This window comes from Zonotrichia leucophrys, chromosome 2 (genome assembly GCF_028769735.1).
Source record: "Zonotrichia leucophrys gambelii isolate GWCS_2022_RI chromosome 2, RI_Zleu_2.0, whole genome shotgun sequence".
Taxonomy (NCBI): domain Eukaryota; kingdom Metazoa; phylum Chordata; class Aves; order Passeriformes; family Passerellidae; genus Zonotrichia; species Zonotrichia leucophrys.
Window position 1 is genome coordinate 50,403,137 of NC_088171.1, and position 17,979 is coordinate 50,421,115.

At 40.2% G+C, this 17,979-nt stretch overlaps 1 protein-coding gene across 1 annotated transcript in view; it reads left to right on the forward strand.

Moving 5' to 3' along the window:
* Positions 1-14,962: 14,962 nt before the first annotated feature.
* SUSD5 (sushi domain containing 5) overlaps positions 14,963-17,979 on the forward strand; it is a 39,874-nt gene continuing 36,857 nt past the window's right edge. The window contains exons 1-2 of the mRNA XM_064703377.1: positions 14,963-15,157; positions 15,579-15,825. Of these exons, the coding sequence (XP_064559447.1) occupies positions 15,723-15,825 (103 nt within the window). The 5' untranslated portion in view covers positions 14,963-15,157; positions 15,579-15,722. The remainder of the gene's footprint in view (positions 15,158-15,578; positions 15,826-17,979) is intronic.

A 17,979-nucleotide genomic window follows, 5' to 3' on the forward strand; every position in this document is an offset into this window, starting at 1 on the left:
ATATATAGCTAAGGCTTGCATTTTTTGAGTGTTACCTATATTTCCCCATAATGAGTTATAAACCTTGCCCTTGGTAAGTCCTCTGGGATATAAACAAGCTGAACTTTGCAGCTATTTATTGTCTCTACAGGAGATTTAATAAAAATCTTGCATAAAAGCCTCTCAATTTCAGGGAATTTCAGTTCTAACTTTGACCCTAGTGTTTCAGCAGGGTCTAAACCAGGCTGAATATCTCTCTCCATAATTACAGTACTACAAAGGCAGCTCTATGCCCTTGTAACGATGTGAGACTCTTTCTCCTTTGCTTGCATCTCAGATCACCAAACTTTTCCTAGAAAATCTACTTTGGAAGGAACCACTGAACAGACCAACCTTGCCAAAACTGGGGGACCAAAACATGCAGCACCTCTGCAACTCCCATTTCACCACACAAAAAGAAATGGCACACACTGTATCTTGATATACTCTCTGAAAGTATTTTTGAGTCCTGGGTCTGTTTGTACATCCCATCTAATTGTTCTTGCACACCTCTTGTATCTTCCCTGTGCCACTGTGTGCCCATGAGAACTGGTCATGAATAACACATTTCCATGCACTCCCTTACTGAGGCACATCAAAAATTTAAAATAGAATCTCAACAACAGGCCTATCATACTGGAATGAATTTTCCCAGCAATGCCAACTGCCAGGCAAAACTCTGAACTCCTTATCCATAGCGATAGCCCTGTTGACACAAGTACAAGGCCAGGCATTCAGCATTGTTTCCTCATCCTCATAAGCAGAAATGCTCAGTGGTGTAAAATTAAATTCCCTGTCACAAGTGTAACAAAACTGGAGCTACTCTACCATTCTCTGCCTTGTGGTTTTGATTATTTGCTCAAAACTCAGGTGACCTTTGCAAGGGTAGGAAGTTGCTGTGCCATGACACAAAGGCAACGATCACCACCAGCCTGCTTAGTGGTTTGCCTGGAAATTGCTTGCAGTTTAGGAAAGCTCTCCTTTTAATTTTCTGCATATGTGAAATAAATTATACTGTGGAATGGTGCTGTCAAATATTTATTTAGTATCTCAGTACTTTAACTCACTTGCCAATCAGATAAAATTAGTTTTGAATTCTTTTGTACTGACATCATTTTCCTAACTTACAAATTCCCTCTCAGACAGAGAAGTAACAAATGTTTGCATTGGCCTGTTGTGAATAGCAGCGATGTTTAGGAATTTTAATGTACAGTTCAGTGTTTTCATAATGTCACTGTGAATCAGTGCTTAATTTTAGCTGGAGACAACTTTGTCCTTAAACAACTTTCTTAGTGTATTTTTCTATTTTCTAATTCAGCCTGAGTGTTAATGTTGGCTCCTTTTAGATGATTTGCATGGAGTTTCAAAGGCATAGAATTTCCCAAGACATTACTAAGCAGCAACAGTGGCTGCAAAGCCAAGTGTATATTGCTGGATCAACAAGATTGGCTTCTAACAATCAAATAAAAAACATAATTGAAAATAATGACTAGTATTTTGAGAATTGTTTTACTGTGTGTGTTAAAGTGCCAGCATCTTTCCACGTAATCCTGCTGATTATCTCTCATATAAATAGCCTATTAAGTTGTGAAGTTCATGAAAATAAGGTCTGCTCCAGAATGTGTTGAAGTCCATGCAACCAGTTTAGTTTTTCTTCTCTCATGTTTTCTTCATACAGAATGATAAATTGTTGTCTTATACTTTAAGCCTTTAAAGTATAAGACAACAATTATACTTTGTTGTCTTATACTTTAAAGTACTATGCAGTACTTTAAAGTACTGTATAGTACTACATACTATACAGAAGTTGAATCTTATTTGGATTCACTTTGTATTGCTAAAGGTTGTTCAAAATCCAAAAACTAAACACAGACAAAAATTAATCCACATGATTTTGCTGAATTTGCTTGCTAAAATGTAGAAAATCTTGAACACATAAGTGCTCTAATAACACTGCATTCCTACTGTGTATTTACCTTTTTTCTTTGTGCTTTGCATGACTGAGAATTTTGTCGCTGTCAACTTTCAGTCAGAGAATAGGACCTATTTGAATAAGTTTTGCATGGCCTACATTAAAAAAAAAGGAAACTCTGCATTATATGATGGGAAATGATTCATTATGAAACTCCAGCTTTTTGGATTTCTAGTAGGATTTTGTACCCTAAAGTTTTGCGTCTGTGGTTGCCTTACTTATGCCTACATCACTAGTGAGAGATCACCAGAGCAGATGGGTTCTTGGGACTGCTGGTGGGAAGGTTCCCAAAATCATCAGTGGTGAACAGTAGAAACACAGGAAGGTAAAAGCATCTCTGCCCCTTGTCTGCCTGGAGAGAAAGTGAATCTCTCAGTATATATGCTGACTGACAAAGGTAAAACTCGAAAGATTAGGTTAATTGTGTGGCTAGTAAAAAAAGTTACTTTCTTAAGTGTGTCATTTTTTAGAAAGAAGCATCACATCAAGTCTGTAATTCTAGTAGTTATTTTACTCTTCATTGATCAAAAGTCCTAACTATACTTTTATAAGCGCTGCTTCTGTTTAACTGAGCCATATCAGCTGTGTACTAGAAGTTGTAATGGAAACAGAAATTAGATATAACTTGGCTATACGGCCTAACCTGGTAATAGAGCCCAGCTTTTGTGGGACCATTTACATCTGTGGTCGTATGGAACAGTCTATTACAGGATTATCCAAGAACGGAGTGAGCTCAGGCTGAAGAAAGCCCAAATAGTACTTTTGTACTCAGAATTTCTCAGTCATAACCAAGCATGTAGCTTTTTATTTTTTTCACAATATGTTCTGCACAACCAGACCATAGAAAATATTGCTTCCACCATTTACGGTGAAGAAGGCCAAGAAAAAAAGGGGCTGAGGAACTGAGGAGCTGAAACTGTGGTGTATGGATGGACTGCTGAGCTTTTTTTTTTTTTTGTGGTTCATTGAAAAAAAACATTTAAGAACTGTAACATTGTAGGTTGAGCTACCAGCACTGGAAGGGAACTGGGTCTGCAAGTAGATATATTTCCTTACAAAGTGGTCTGCTGACTGAAAATCTGGAGCACCATCAGAGTTCAACTAATTGAGCCAGACAGCTTGTTAGACTGTCTTATAAAAGCTGGATGTCTGGCTAGATAACTTTTGGCACTTTGAAGAATAGGGAGGCAGATTTATGAACTGGACAAATGAGTGTTACAGTCAGGAATTTTTCTAACAGCTTGGCTCTATCTCTGAGACCCTTTGACTCTCGAAAAGGTGCTGCTTCAAAGGCCACTTTCTGCCAGCTTTTAAATGCACCATTCAGCCTTAGATATTACTGCAGATTTTAAGCACCTTATCTTCCTGTGCAGCTCAGGAAAGGAATAGGGTAAGTTTAGGGCCAGTTTTATTCCCATTCACTCAGTAACATGGAAATACAGAAATGGCAAGAATGTTCAGGAAGGAGACAGGTGTGCCTGCACACAGGAGAGGAACAGGGTGACATTAACATGCAGAAACAGCTTGGTGCACTTCAGGAAAGGTGAACCTGAATCTGTGATAGCATTGCTATCGCTAGCATTGCTTGGAGACATCTGCCTTCCTCACACCATGTGTGCAGTCATGGCAGGCACACAGCCCTGCAGTGCACCCACAAACCCCCCCTGCTCGCTCCTGCTTGGACAGGAATTGCTGATCCCCTTCCATGGCTCGCTCTCAGCAGCCGAGTCCTAGGTCGCCCATTAGCCTCCATATGCTCGACCCCAGCAGGCAGCCAGCAGCAGCACTGCCAAGATTTCTGCATTTGCTTCTGCCCTGATGGTGCTGCACGTCATTCCAATCCAGATCCATCAAACTGGCCACTGCAGAAACCGAAACACCGTGGGCAGAGGAATACACAAAATAAGAATTTCTTGGGAAAACCCCAGTTGCTATCATTTGTAAATAGCTGTTTTTCTTCTTTGCCTGCTATTTCCTTTATGGATTCCACAGTTTCTGATTTCTGAGCTTTAGATCAGAGTGGAAGAAATAAATTCATGCCTGGAAGGGACTGAAAAATAAGATAGCAGCTGCACAGAGAGGCATGTGTCATGGGGTATTTTCAGTATGACCAGTGTGCCAGACACCTTGTCTACACAAACAGAAGGAAAACAACTGAGAACTGGGAACATCATCACAGGCTTGTAATTTTTCTGCTCCCCCTCATAATAAAACCAAATAGAAAATACAGAGGTTGATGAGAGTTAAACACTCATCACAAAGATCTTGTCAAGTTTGGAGAAGTTTTTTATGTAAGCTAAGCTGTTACTGAGACATCTTTGAGGCTGTTAAAAACAAAGCTAAGCAATACCCCTCACACCCCAAGTGAAGATAGGTTATGCTGTGGCTTAGCATGTTCCCTTTTTGATCTAGAGCACAAATCATGCTCACCACTTGCCAGTGTTGTCACACTGCCTTTCTTTTTTGTCATTATTTGGTCTTTGTGATCACAAGATGATAGGTGGCCTAGGGGACCAGTCACAGTAATGAGGCAGAAGAGTATTTTGTTTTCAGAGCCATACTCAGAGCCCATCCACACTTGGGAATTGAGAAAGAAGAAAGCACGACAGTCACAAAATTCCTCTATTCCTTATTTCAATCACCACTTCTTGTTTTCACAGATTTTCAGGGTACACGCTGCTGTTTTGAAAACAACAGATTTTAACAGTCAGTCCTAAAAAATCCTGCACTAAGATTTAAGGTAAGAATAGAAGAGGAAGCAAATGTATGGAGAAAGGTCAGACCAATTTTTGGCAAATCCTCTGCTTGATCTGTGCTGCACTGTTGCCAGCTCTAAGTGTTCCAAAATCATACGTGATGAGGGTGGCTTAAAAATAATCAATTTGGAGTTACTTTTTATTTGCCTTCTGGCTTAAAAATAATCAATTTGAGGTTCCTTTTATTTGCCTTTGGTTTCTTAGCCTTCAGGGTACGCTCAGATAATGTTTTCTCAGAAACCATGTGTGCTAGAAAGCTGCTTTCTCTTTTCCGAATAAAAATTACTATTTCTCAAGTCCAGCCCTAGCCCTATGCTAAGGTTTTATGTACCAAATAGCATAAGATGTGCAATAAACTAACTGCAGGCAAAACCATTCATCTTGTTCACCTCATGTTTTGCTTTGCTTGCTGTAGTCTAGGGCAGGACAAAAGAAGAAGAAAGGGGACAAGTTAGTATGAATAAAAACATGAGAACAGAGAGCTAGGGAAGGAGAGGCAGCAACTTAGAGGAAACAAAAAAGTGAAAGGAGGGCAAGGGTGGAAACCAAGATGAGGCAGGAAGATGGAAATATTCACCATGGGAAAGGTTTAGGAGGAGAAAGCAGAGCTAACAAAGAGCAAAGATAATTCTGCCTATACCTGTCCTTTAGTATAACAGCAGCTTTGGAGCTCTGGAATCTATTAGGGCCATAAATAGCTATATATCTGTAATTAATTATTTCAAGTTGTGCCAATATTTAACTAGGAATTAGTGCTGCCAAAGCAAAAGGGCAGCAGCAGATGGACCTTTGGAGACCAGGTATTTTCAAACTTCTAAATGCTGCACGCTTGTGTAGGTCTGCATTTATGTGTCTTCTACAGGGCCAAGTTAACGTGAAATTCAGAGATCTTTAGAGAGCTGGGTTGGAGGGACAGTCTAAGAATTCTTAGGTCTGAAATTGAATCTGCAAAATTTGCTTTCTTTAGCAGGCAACTCTGGTGAGGGCTATCACAGTCTGATTTTTGATAGCGTGAGTATGTGTGATACATGACTTGCAGAAGATTTGAAGGAACAATTCAGCAAAACACAGAAGTCTGGATATTTCTTCAGATGAAAAGCTTCTTCTCTATTTTAGAATAAGCTCCCCCTTTTACTTTTCTGTATGTTTTTGCTACTGTGTCTCCTGTAGCATTCTTACCCCTTGCATATGATGTTGAATTGTCTTTCCGTTGCTCTAACACTTTTATGTTTCTCTCTCTGGCCCAAAAATTGGAGATGTCCTACTTAATGTACATTGAACTGCCTCCCATCTTCTTTTAAATATGTCAGTGAGCTTGCAAGATTTCTGTAACATGAGCCATAACATGTTCTCTTTGCAACCATCTACTCTTAGAGCTTGTGAAATAGGTGTGTCACGTTTAGTACCTGCTTAGCCACTCCATGTGTCCTGTATCCCTATGGAATGAAGAGTAATTAACATGGTATCTAGTTAGGGAGGTTGGATTTAGCTTTGTTGTAGTTGGTGAGCCATATTTAATCTTGGTAAATGTCAGAACTTTCCTTCCCTCCCAGATTTCAAATGCAAAGGCAAAATTAGAATAAGGTTCCTTGTATACAATCTACCTGGAAGGAGGTGTTCTCACTGAGTGATGAATACATAACCAGAGAAGCACTGATTCTATGGCTTAGATGAGAAGCTAAGATGGCTATTGTGATACGACTCTGACCAGTAAAAGGTTGAAACAAAGAAAAAACTTGAGTTTTCATTAACTTCCCTCTATTCCACACAAAGGCACAGAATATTTGCACTTGGCATTCGCATGCAAAGCTCTCTCTCAAGTCTCCTCCCTTAAGACTACTTGGCTTAGTACTAAGTACTGGTTGTGCTCTGCAAAGGCAACAATTAGACTGAAAGAGACCAAAAGAGATGAGGCAAATAAAAAGAAAAGATGGATTGATAAATATGCTATGATTAAAGACCAAACAATATTGAGACAGGACTTTTTTCAGGCATCATGTGTTGGTCAATAATTCATTGCAGATTTAAAATTGACTTTTAGTAAAGTAACTTGGTCAGCAATACCTCAGCTACTGAAATTAGATCCTATTTATTGTATAATTAAATACTGGTTTGTTTATCAAAATGAAGTTTGTTTAAAAATTTATTTATTAATTAGCTTGCTATTTAACCTTCTTATTCCATAGACTTTTTTTCTTTTGCGAATATTGAACTTTAAATCTAACTTAATTAGATCCTTTAGAGCATCTTTTTCATACATTTAACAAAACATATCACATGCTCATGAGGCACACAAGAAAAATACAAAAGTCCTCTGTGTGAGAAGCCTTAGCCACATATGCCATTATCAGCATTTGATGAAGTCTGCACCATTAGATCCATGCCTGGAAATCACCTATTGCCAGGTGCTGAGCTGCACAAATAAAGAACCAAGGAAAAGATTTCTCCTTTTTTCTCTCCCTCCCTCCCTCCCTCCTTCTCCTACACCCACAGGAGCACACCCACCCGCACGTGTGGGTGTGCGTGCATGCATGCACGTACACACAAAAAGCTTCTGTTTTGATTCCCTTCTCCCAGCTTCTTTGTACAATTACAAACTGCAGATGTTCCAAACTTCAGGGCAGAGCTCAGTTTTGTTTGCCAATGAAATATATTATTAATATGTTAAAAAAATTGCTCGTCTTCTCAACAGGAATATTCAACCCTTGAACTGGCCTAGGAATACAGAGTTATTTCAAATTTCCTTCTACTTATGGAGTTTAAATGATCAATTATTTGAGGACACACAGAGTTGATTTTTCTTCCTTTTTTTTAACCAAATGAGGGAGAATAGGTCTTTTTTTTTTTTTCTCTAAATAAATATTTTAATATCAAAAATATCCTGGCTACTTCCACTGCTAAAAGAGCATGTTTTGGTGTCCATTTAAATTTAATGTAACAACATATTTATATTTTCATGGGTTTTTTTAGCTTATAATAATCCACTACTATTTTTGTAGTGGGTAATAAAAATCAATGGTTGCAATGTTAGTAGCCAGGCATTTGTGGGCACACCAATTACAGTTCCTTACATTATTCAACTAAAACCCATTTGCAAGAGCTGACTAGTTCCAGGGGCTGACAGTAACTCATAGACTTTTAGGACCATATTTTGGTACACAAATTATGTTACTGCCCAACCCCCACCACCATTAGGGGGTTGTGGGGTTTGCCTTAACAGTTGTGCAATTGTTAGTCAGCTCCTGATGACTGGACTTACTGCAAGGATGGAAGTGTAGTGAGCTTCAGGTGTTTTGGATGGTATTTGGCATGGAGTGTGAATGTGGTTTGAATGTTGTGTATCCATTTTCCTGACACAAACTGAAGGGTGCTTTGAAAGGGAGGAGATGCAAGGTGATGCTCCCAAAGTGAACCCTAACTATTGTAAAGCTGATGGCAGATAGGTCTGCTGATGTAAGTTGCTTGGGTATTTGTCATATCCCCATGCCTACACATCCCATGAGAAGAGCTGAGTGTCACCATGAGACTCAGAAGATGAAATGTTGGAGGAAAGATGCAAAAAAAGATGCTGGAGAAGAGATTGAGAGGAACCTGATAAACAAATGTTCTGAAAAGATGGAGTTGGGGGAATTGAGAAAACAGAAATTAGGCTTCCCTAGCCTACAAGCAAAAGAGCTTGATAATTTTTCTTCTATCCTCTTCTCCATGCTTCAATTCTCCAAACTCCTGCTGTAGCTTGGAAACCTCTGCATCTGCATGAGCTTTTCTAATCTACTCTCTGTTATACTAATTCTTCCAATGATCTTTACATACCACTCAGAAGCCTTATGCTCCCAAATACTCAGTTCATGCTTCTCAAGTACCTGAACATATTGGAAAGATCACAGAGAGGTGTGAAACATGTCTGACCTTATAGTATGCTGTGTGGAAAAGGGAAGATGGGGACTGTGGAAGGTTATTTTCTTCCCAAGTACAAATGAGCAGCTATGACAAGGAAGACTCAAAGCTTCTTCAGCATTTCCCATTTTCCCATTCTTTATTGTCTTACCAAAAATTATAGTGACCTTAGTAATAACATGCGTGGCTTGTGCAAGGAGGGAAGGCATTTCAAATATTGATATCAACAGCCTTGCATTCAATTCCCTGTACTCAGTTCTGCAGATTTAGGAAACATGACAGCTATATCCTAACTGCTACAGCACGTTTCAGCAATGTCATTTTCCCCAAGTGGAATTAGGAAAACACAGCACTTTAGAGTCTGCATAAAACTCTGCTTAAAAATACTACTGGCTTAGTGCAAAGCACTGTCACAAGTTCTTGCATAAGGTTTGCAAACTGCAAAGCATCCAGGCCAAAACTCACTTATATTTCCTGACTGTACCATGGCTGGTGGCTGTGACAGTCTGCCATAAAAGCCTTCTGCTTCAGCAGAGCCCTGTAGTCCCTTTGGTTCAGCTGTTCCTTTCACTGGGACCTTTAATTCCAGGCACTGAGGTGAAGAACTTTCTCAGTTGCCTTTGCTCAACAGAGCACTTGGTCACACCCCCAGCAGCCAAGAACCTGTGGGGTGGATCAGAGCCACAGGTTGAGCCACTTAAACGTGCAATAAATAGATTTTAGTCGAACTGGTTGGTGCTGTAAAATGCTGGGCTTTAGGCAGGCTGTGTTTAAGAGGTTTGCTGTTTAAATGATTAGAAATAGACTAGTGACCCACTCCCAGGAGGCACAAAAAATGTCAAGTCAGTCTAGTCAGCTTGTAAGTTTTTGGTGGTTTAGTGTTTGACCAGTCAGCTTTGAACACCAGCCATGGCTCTGTGACACACCACCCTGTGGCAGGCACAGCACTAGAGGGCAGAGCTAACACCTGACGAGAAACTAGGGTGCCTTAAGGTCCAGGGAACATTCCTTAGACTGCGGATAAATGAACTCCTGGGAAATAGCTGCAGAAAGAAGCTAAGACACAAAAGTTGAAATATGAGGTGACTGGTAAAATAAATGACAAATTAATTGCTATGCTGGAAGCATGACAAACGCTATAACCATGGCCTTGTGTATTCCCTACAGCTGGTTGGGAGCATTTTCAGCTCTGAGGGACTCCTCCTTCTTCCATATTTGCAGGGATCTGTTTGCAAAAAATGGAAGGACTGGATGTGTCTCTTTGAAAACCAAAGCAGAGGTGCTGGAGCACAATTCTGCAGTGGAAAGGAAACTCCATGCTATGAGCTGTGTGCCAGGGAGGTGGCAGCTTTGCTGGGACCAAAGTCCTCCTGCCACTGGCCCTGAAGTATTCCTGGGTCTCCATGCAATGCTCACAGGTGGTTGGAGGCAGTTAAAGTGGGAGTGGATGGAGACAGTGTGAAGTTCTGTGATAAATACTGAAGGTCAGCTCTCATGTGTTGGTCTCTGTTGGCCCTGTGTGTGCAGGGGATGCAGCAGAGCACCTGCTGATGCAGGTACAGGGGCTGGTGAGGGCAGCCTGCTCTGGAGGAGACTCACAGCATCAGGGAGAGCTCAGGAAGGGACTGTCTTTTATCTGGTTGTTGCCCTGGGACTGTGAGAAGATGAGCCACATTCCATGCTTGCTCCTGCCATGCCATATATCCCCAGTGTGGGGCATTCAGCAGCTAGACTGGGTAGATGGAAGCAGATTTGAATTTAATTGCTCTCTCATCTAACTATAGGTCATGGCTGGTGAAGGTTGGAGAGCGTGAGAAACTGGATGAAATATGAAATGGGAGTGTTATCTCTGCAGGCTCAACATAGAAATCTAGGCAAGGTATTAGATTCTTATCCCCCTAGACTTTTACAGATGCCCACAAGGAAAACCATTTGGGTAAAACTACATCATTTTCTACACTGCTACATAACTTTCATCCTTTAAACTGATGCAAGGCCTCAAAAAAAGAAGAAAGTAAAAGTTACCACATTCCCCCAGCCAAATAACACCAACCAAGAGCAGCCAAAACTTTGGTTTACCTCTGTTTGTCAGAAAAAAGAATTGAATTAATTTTGTATATCACTAATATTGCAGCTGCTATTTTATGACCAGATATCTTAATTCTTTTCTTGAGACTGCTCAGTCTCCAAGAAATGAAGTGTGATTTTTACAGTTTACATGGCAATGATTTATATGAGAGTCATGGCCTGTCACATGATAAGACCTGACCCCACACAGCATGATGTAAGTGTAAGAATCCCACTCTTTCTTAGGGTCAGCAGCTACATGACACAGATCCCTGTGTTCAACCCACCACCCACAAAGTGAGGGAAATATGTCTTTTCCTTTTTTTAAAAAATTTCTCCTTTTTTGTCGGCTCCCTGAATTACTTTCAGGTAGTTCTGCACATTTCTACTTTTTCATTTAATTAGGTGCAAACACTCTGTATAAATAAAATAAAAAGTTCTCTGCAGCTAGTAGACTGTTGCAGACTGCCAGACACCAAAAAATGTTTGTCTGTGTTGCCATTGCCTAATAATTCACATTTTATAAACAAAGAAATCTTTCTCTCCCACTTTTTTCTCTCCCATTTCCAGTTAGCTTTTGGGGGTTAGAAGCTTGGATCCAGCTGCAGAATAAGAAGTTTGGATGCCAGTATACAGTAGGTGTACTATCCATGGAAACAATAGGTGTACAGTACTACCAAGGCTCCCTGCCTGCCTTTCAGTCACACAGACTCCATATCCTTTAGGAGATGTCATTGCAGTGCTTGTATGTAAATGCTACATAATCTGTTAGGTATTTCAGATCCCTTTGCGTGGTCCTTGGGAAGCCAAGTCATAATTCTTTATGTCCTATTTCTAGCAGGGGCACAAGACACAAACTTCCCCCATTACAGCAATATGATACTATGGAAGTATCTATAAAGAACTTATGTTGATTCACTAAAAGCATATCAGAATGGTGTGTAAAGTTGGTTATCTCTGTTTATATGTGAAGAGTCTGGAGAGGCTGTGCAGGCTTATGAGTTGATGTGCTACTAAACTGCAGAACCCAAATCCTCTTGGTTTCCAAAGTCCCCCAGTATCTACAGAGAGCCATGGTCAACATGTCTGGCCATAGGAAACCAGTTACTTGTTTGCATTTATATATGGATCAACTGGTATCTGAAAGCTGGGAACTCATACCTGGGCATGGTATCACTGCAAACAGTTATAGAGTTATCCTATAGTGCCATAATTCTGTGTAGATGCTGCAGGTGAGTGTAGGGCACTGAGAAAACTGTATGCCTCAATTATTTGTGTATTTAGCTCCTTTCAACTTCAGCTCAAGACAGGACTTCAGAACTTCCAGACTGTATTATAAATTCTAGTAATCATGATGGTTAGAGTAATTTAGTCACCCCCTTGCTCTCTTTCTGGATCTCTTTCTTAAAAACAAAGCAGTGAAAATTTAGGATGATAAGTAAATCTGAAGCCTGTATCCTATTTAAATTCAGTTCTTCAAGCTAAATTGTGCAGACTGTCAACATCTATTGAAGCTATTGCATTATGCAGAGAATCAAGTTAAACAGAATCTCATACTTTAGTGATAGAAAAGAAAGGTATCTTTTTCTGAACAGAAACTTTATTTCTATTGTGCTTTATTCTGATATGAAAAGTGGCCATTCCTATGACTTTCCAGCATTCTTTCTTCAAAAACCAGTTTCTTGGCCAGCTGCAGCACTTTAACAAATCTCCCAACATCTACCCAACTTAGCTGGAGATAGCAAATGTTTTGGAGTGTCTACTTGCTCAAGACTTTAGGACCCTAGTTCTTATATTGAAGAGGCTCAAGATCATGTGTTAGAATCTGCAGAATTGGAGCAGTGTTTACAGTATATAAATTTTCACTGTCAGAAAGTAAATATTCCTAATAGTAGATATGAAGAGACCAAATACAATAGTATGTAATGTAAATAATTGTGTTGCTATTTGCAAATGTGTCTTTATTCACTTTCATTTGTTTTAGGTGCTTTATTTAGTCTTAACAATCCACTCTAACTTGAACGACGTATTCCAGATGTAAATGTGCACGGATGCTGTTCAGGTTGTAGACGCCCAAACCTTTATTGTGTGCTTCACAGCACACAAGTGTCTTGTGTGTGTGCATTCATACGTGCATGTACATGCTTTATAACCCAGTGCCTTCCTGTGTCTTACTCACTGCATAAAAGTTTGCACACAATGAAACTCTGTTATACGAAATATCCCCTTTGGCACCTTCACTGCTCCCAAGGCAGGCATGATCTATCAGTGGTGTAAAGCTGCAGGCACAATTAATCTTTTGTGATCTGTCATAATACATTGTATTTCACACACTGAATAGTCTGACTGATGTGTTACTGTAGTGCCATGAATGCCGGAGTTTCTGAATAAAAGTTTATATCTGTTTCTAAGCATCTTAACTTCCAGATCTCATTTTGAGATTTTGGTTCCAAGAAGGATTTGGTTCTAACAGCAGAAATTTTTTTTCCTCTATTAATGTTGATTTCAATGCAAAACCATGCATATCTTCTAAGTATAAAACCTACTCTGCTGAGCTCTATAAAAATCTTCCAAAATACACTAAGACCAGGAATTTTTGCTGGAATCTAAGACTGGAAGGACAACTCTTTGGCAGTGAAATACTTACCTTCCAGGAATTCATAACTGGTAAATATCCTTACCTTTCCACACTTACAGACTTCCTTTACAGTTGAGATGGGAAGGCAGGAAGAAGCCAGGTCATTCTACAAACTGTTCATGCCTTCAAAAAGGAACAGATCTTGTGGTCTTGTGGTAATTCTTTAAAATCAATAAGATGTTCTACTCAAGAATATAAGCTGAGATTTTCCAAGACAGAAGCCAGAGTGGCAACATGCCTTTACTTATATCAACACAAGGAAATGAGCCAATTATAGCAAAACTAACCCAACAGACCTTAGGAATTTTAGATAGAAATCCAGAAGATACTGCCCTTTCCTCCACCTGCTTTGGCCAAACTCATGAAGACAGAAAAGGGCCAACAAAGTCATCATCTCTCTGACAAGTGTCAGGGAAACCTGGAGCTATTGCTGTGGTCATGGTAGGTCTCTGTTAATGTCTGTGAGTCTTGCTGTAATTTCTTACTCAGTTCCATGGAATCTCTTTGCTGTCTCAGTGAAAGTGTCCACCACTTTTTAAAATAGGGACAGAACTATTGGTGTATTAGAGGGTTAAAACTGCATTTTATGCCATTAGCTACCTTGCTAATAAAAGAAACATAAATTCAATGCATGTTACAATTTTCTGTTTCCTTTTCTGTTATGTTGTATGTTCATTCCTGTTACACAGAGCATGGAGTTTCTGTTGACATAAAATGCACTTTTGTAGTTGTGTTATGCCTAGGTTAAGGTTGAAGTGAGAAAGAAACTTCCTATTCTTCTAATTTTGGGGGCAATCCTTACGAGTTACGCTGGCAAGGCAATGCAAAACAACCAACCCTGCTGCCCTTCCTATTCTCTGGCTAAACAGAAAATTCAAAGCTATCTAAAACCTATCTGCAAGTTTTCAGCCTGTAGATTCATATGCCAGTTATGGGTATACAAGAGAGGAAGAAGGCTACAATTCTTTTGAAGTCAACAGGATCAGAGCATCATCTTCCCAAATTCATCAAATGAAGTTGTTTTAAATACTTCTACTGCTGTGGTGTTACTTACTTCCTTGAATTTCTTACACAGGAGTTCCTGAGCTTGAGTCATTTTTGTGAGACCGAAACCAACACTGCACAAGTTCATCATTCTCAGACCATGGCTGTAGCTGACTACACCTTGCCTTGGAGGACACCAGGACTTCTGGCAGTGACAAGGGTCAGCTCCTTATTTCTGCTTCTGGTAGCTCATAGTTTCTTGCCAGACTGAACATTTCTGCCCAGCTTCAAATTTCTGAGGGAAAAAATTTTAAGAAGCTGAAATAAAAGCAAAATAGGATGGGAATATGAAAACAACATTTCTGAGCCCTGCTGAGTTCCAACAGCAACACAAAACTATTCCGTTTATATATTTAGCTAAGTAAATCCTGCATCACCACTAGTATGTTTCCTCTCATTGTGGGGATTTCTTTTGACTTGTCTTGGGACAAATATAAGACGAATGAGAATGAGGGACAGATGTCAGTTCTGTAAGTGCTAGTGGGAACTGGAAACTCCCTTCAACAGCTGCTTTCAGAGTGCTCAAACCTCTTACCAAGCCCATTTATCTGGAGCAGGAGTGCTGACAGAGACCAGCTGATGGACCCCAGCTTCAACCTGCAGCTCCTCATGGCCGCCCCAAAGCTGGAATGTGAAACAGCAGGATTAATCCATCCCAGGGCTGCTCTTCAGGGAGGCTTGGTCACCAGGGTCCCGTGCCTTTGTCACCTGTCCTCAGCCCTCACCTGAGCACCATCACTCTCGCTGCAGCAGCCCCTGACCTCAGTAAGGCACCGCTGGCTGATTTTGTGTTGAGGAGAGGAAAATGCTCCCCACGCCTGCACCCATCCCTCGGGAGATGCACAGCCGAGCCCCAAACTCACCGGGAACCAGCACCAGCTATGGAGCTGCCCTTCTCCCTCACACAGGGATTGCTGCTGCTGTTGCTTGTCCTTTCCCCCCTTCTCTCTCCCTGCTGGCTTTCGCCTTTCCTCCACGGTGATCCATTAGGTATTTACGGGCAGGATAATGTGACTTTTCACACCGGCTCTCTGTGCGCGCTGCCCTGCAGACCGGGCTGGGTAAAGCCTCTCCCCAAGCCCAGCTGGCTGGACATCTCCCCCCACCTTCCCCTCCCCTTCACACCAGCCAAGCCAAGGATTCCTCTCTCCCTCCCTCCTTCTTTTTCCACCCCTCCCGCCTTCAGTGCAAACCCAAGACGCAGGATCCTGCCGAGGGAAAGGGCTCCTTGAAATCATCACGGCAGACCCGGCTACGAAAGTGCAGAGGAAGAGAGAGAAAAAGCCTCGGCAGCCAACCTCCTGCGGCTGGGGGCTCTGGAAGCAGGGCAATGGCTCCAGGCTCTCAGAGATTCCCTCTCACCTTTCTCCAGGGCGTGGGATCTGTCTTCTTCTTCTTCTTCTTACTTCAGATCATCTCTGTTCAGGCTGATGGTGAGTCTCCCATTCAGTTTGGGCTGGGTTGCTATGGCTGGAATGAGGACTGTATGTTGAAATGTGTTATTGCAAAAAAGAAAAAAAAACAAACCAACTTTTTTTTTCTTTTTTTTTTCTTTTTCTTTTTTTTTTTTTTTTTTTTTTTTAATAAGAGGCTTAAATACACGCCCCAGTTTGTATTAGGAAACTTCTGATTCAGAGCTTTTTGAGACTTTACAAATATCCTGGGGTTAAGCAGAGAAAGGAAATAAGATCCCAGAAGGCTAAGATTATTTTATTACAACAGAATGACAGGATAGTGAATTTTCCAGAGGAAATAAGAATAAAGAAACAAAGCCAGAACACGACTAAGAAGGCTCAGCTATATTTTAGGAGACCTCTCCTTACAATTCAAAGTACCTTTTCTCCAAAGAACTTTTCCATCTCCCCACTTCAGATGTGTCATTTTATATGGGCAGGTACCTGAGAAGTGACTTTGATAACCTCTTCTGTTCAGTGCCACACACACTGAAAATGACTGCCCACCTTTCTGTATATGAGCTTCATCTGCACTTCACTGCTGAGGGATGTGATCAGGACATGGATTTGGCTGAAGCACCAGCTACCAGTTACTCTGAAATGGGACTTTTTACTTGCTGATGGTGATCCTGAAAAGCTGCATCTCTTGAAAGTATCCAGTAGCCTAATGCCCTTTTAATGATTCAGCTCGTGATAATGATGATCAACTTGTCTGAGTTGGTCATCATTACTTTTGAAACAACTGTATGTTTTCCTGGGACAGCAATGCTGAATTTTCTACTTTTTTTCCATTTTCACAGCTGCAATAGATTTATGCCCAGTCTCAGGATTTTTTAATTCCAATATCCTAATCCTTTACCATTGATGTTTGCTGAATTATTCCAGACAACAGAACTTAAACATTGTAGGGCAATAAAAATCTCTTTTTGTTTGTTCTCACAGTATTTTTCCTGTTTAACTTAAATTTCTTTCAGTTGGTGACAAAGTATGGCAAAGGAAAGGGAGAAAATTAATCTTGCCTGTATGTTTCTACAGCTTCGAGTAGAATGTATAAATATATTCCATTTATACAACAGAATCCTTTCTTGTAAAGTTTAAGCAGAGTTACATTTCATTCAGCATAAAGGAAAAGAAATGCATCAGACAACTGCACTATGTTGCAGTAGGCAAAACTGTGATTCTGTTTTTAGGATGTACTCCTTCCTCAGCAAAATGCCTTTGAAATGAGAAGAGAGGGGAAAAGCCTATCCATGAAAAAGGAATCTTCACAGAACTTGAGGGTGCAGGGCAGGAATAATAGTTTCCCTTGCTAAGAAGGCTTCACCTGAAGATCCCCTTGTTATTTCAGGGGCACATTCCAATTTTTGCTATATCCATAAAACTAATGAAATTAACTTTTTGATTCCTAAACAAGCATCTTCTAAAAGAGATAGGGAAAAAAGTTGAAGATCATTTTAAGGCAGAGGTCATGACAGATTTTAATTGTCATTCAACAGTTTGTCAAATTTACTTCACGTGTGGTAAAACATTCTTAGTATGAAAGGCAGACTATCTGAAATACTTTACAGTTGTCAAGCATTATTACAATAATGTGGTTTGCAATTTTATTTAAATTCTATGTAGCATTGTGAAAGATGTGTAAGTCTGCTATTAACTTCATCTTCAGTGGGTTATCCTAATATTAATATTTGAGGGCACAACTGTAGCACTGTCCTATAAGCCATCTGGGTTAAAACAGAAGAAAACACTGTATACCAGCTTTAAAAATCACTGTTATGTATTTAAGAAAATCTGAGAGTAGGAATTAGTATTAATCCTTTCTTTTATAGCAGATTCTGGTCTGATCCAGTCAGAAATCACCTCCTCATTTTAAAGGTGTGGGTGAAAATATAATGGTGCTAGTTTCTAATACATGTTAATGTCACTTAAGTGCCAATGTTCTGAGTGACACATATGTGTTTGTGTATTTTTCATTTTTAACTGAAGATATCTCACTGTGTTGTAAACTGCTAAAGGGATTTTGAATATGTCTTGTAAAAAACCTGTGAAATTCAGACTGGCCCCTGTTACAGCCAAACCTCTGCAACTGGTTGCAATGTATTTCCTTAAGGAAGACTTTCACTTTATTATCTC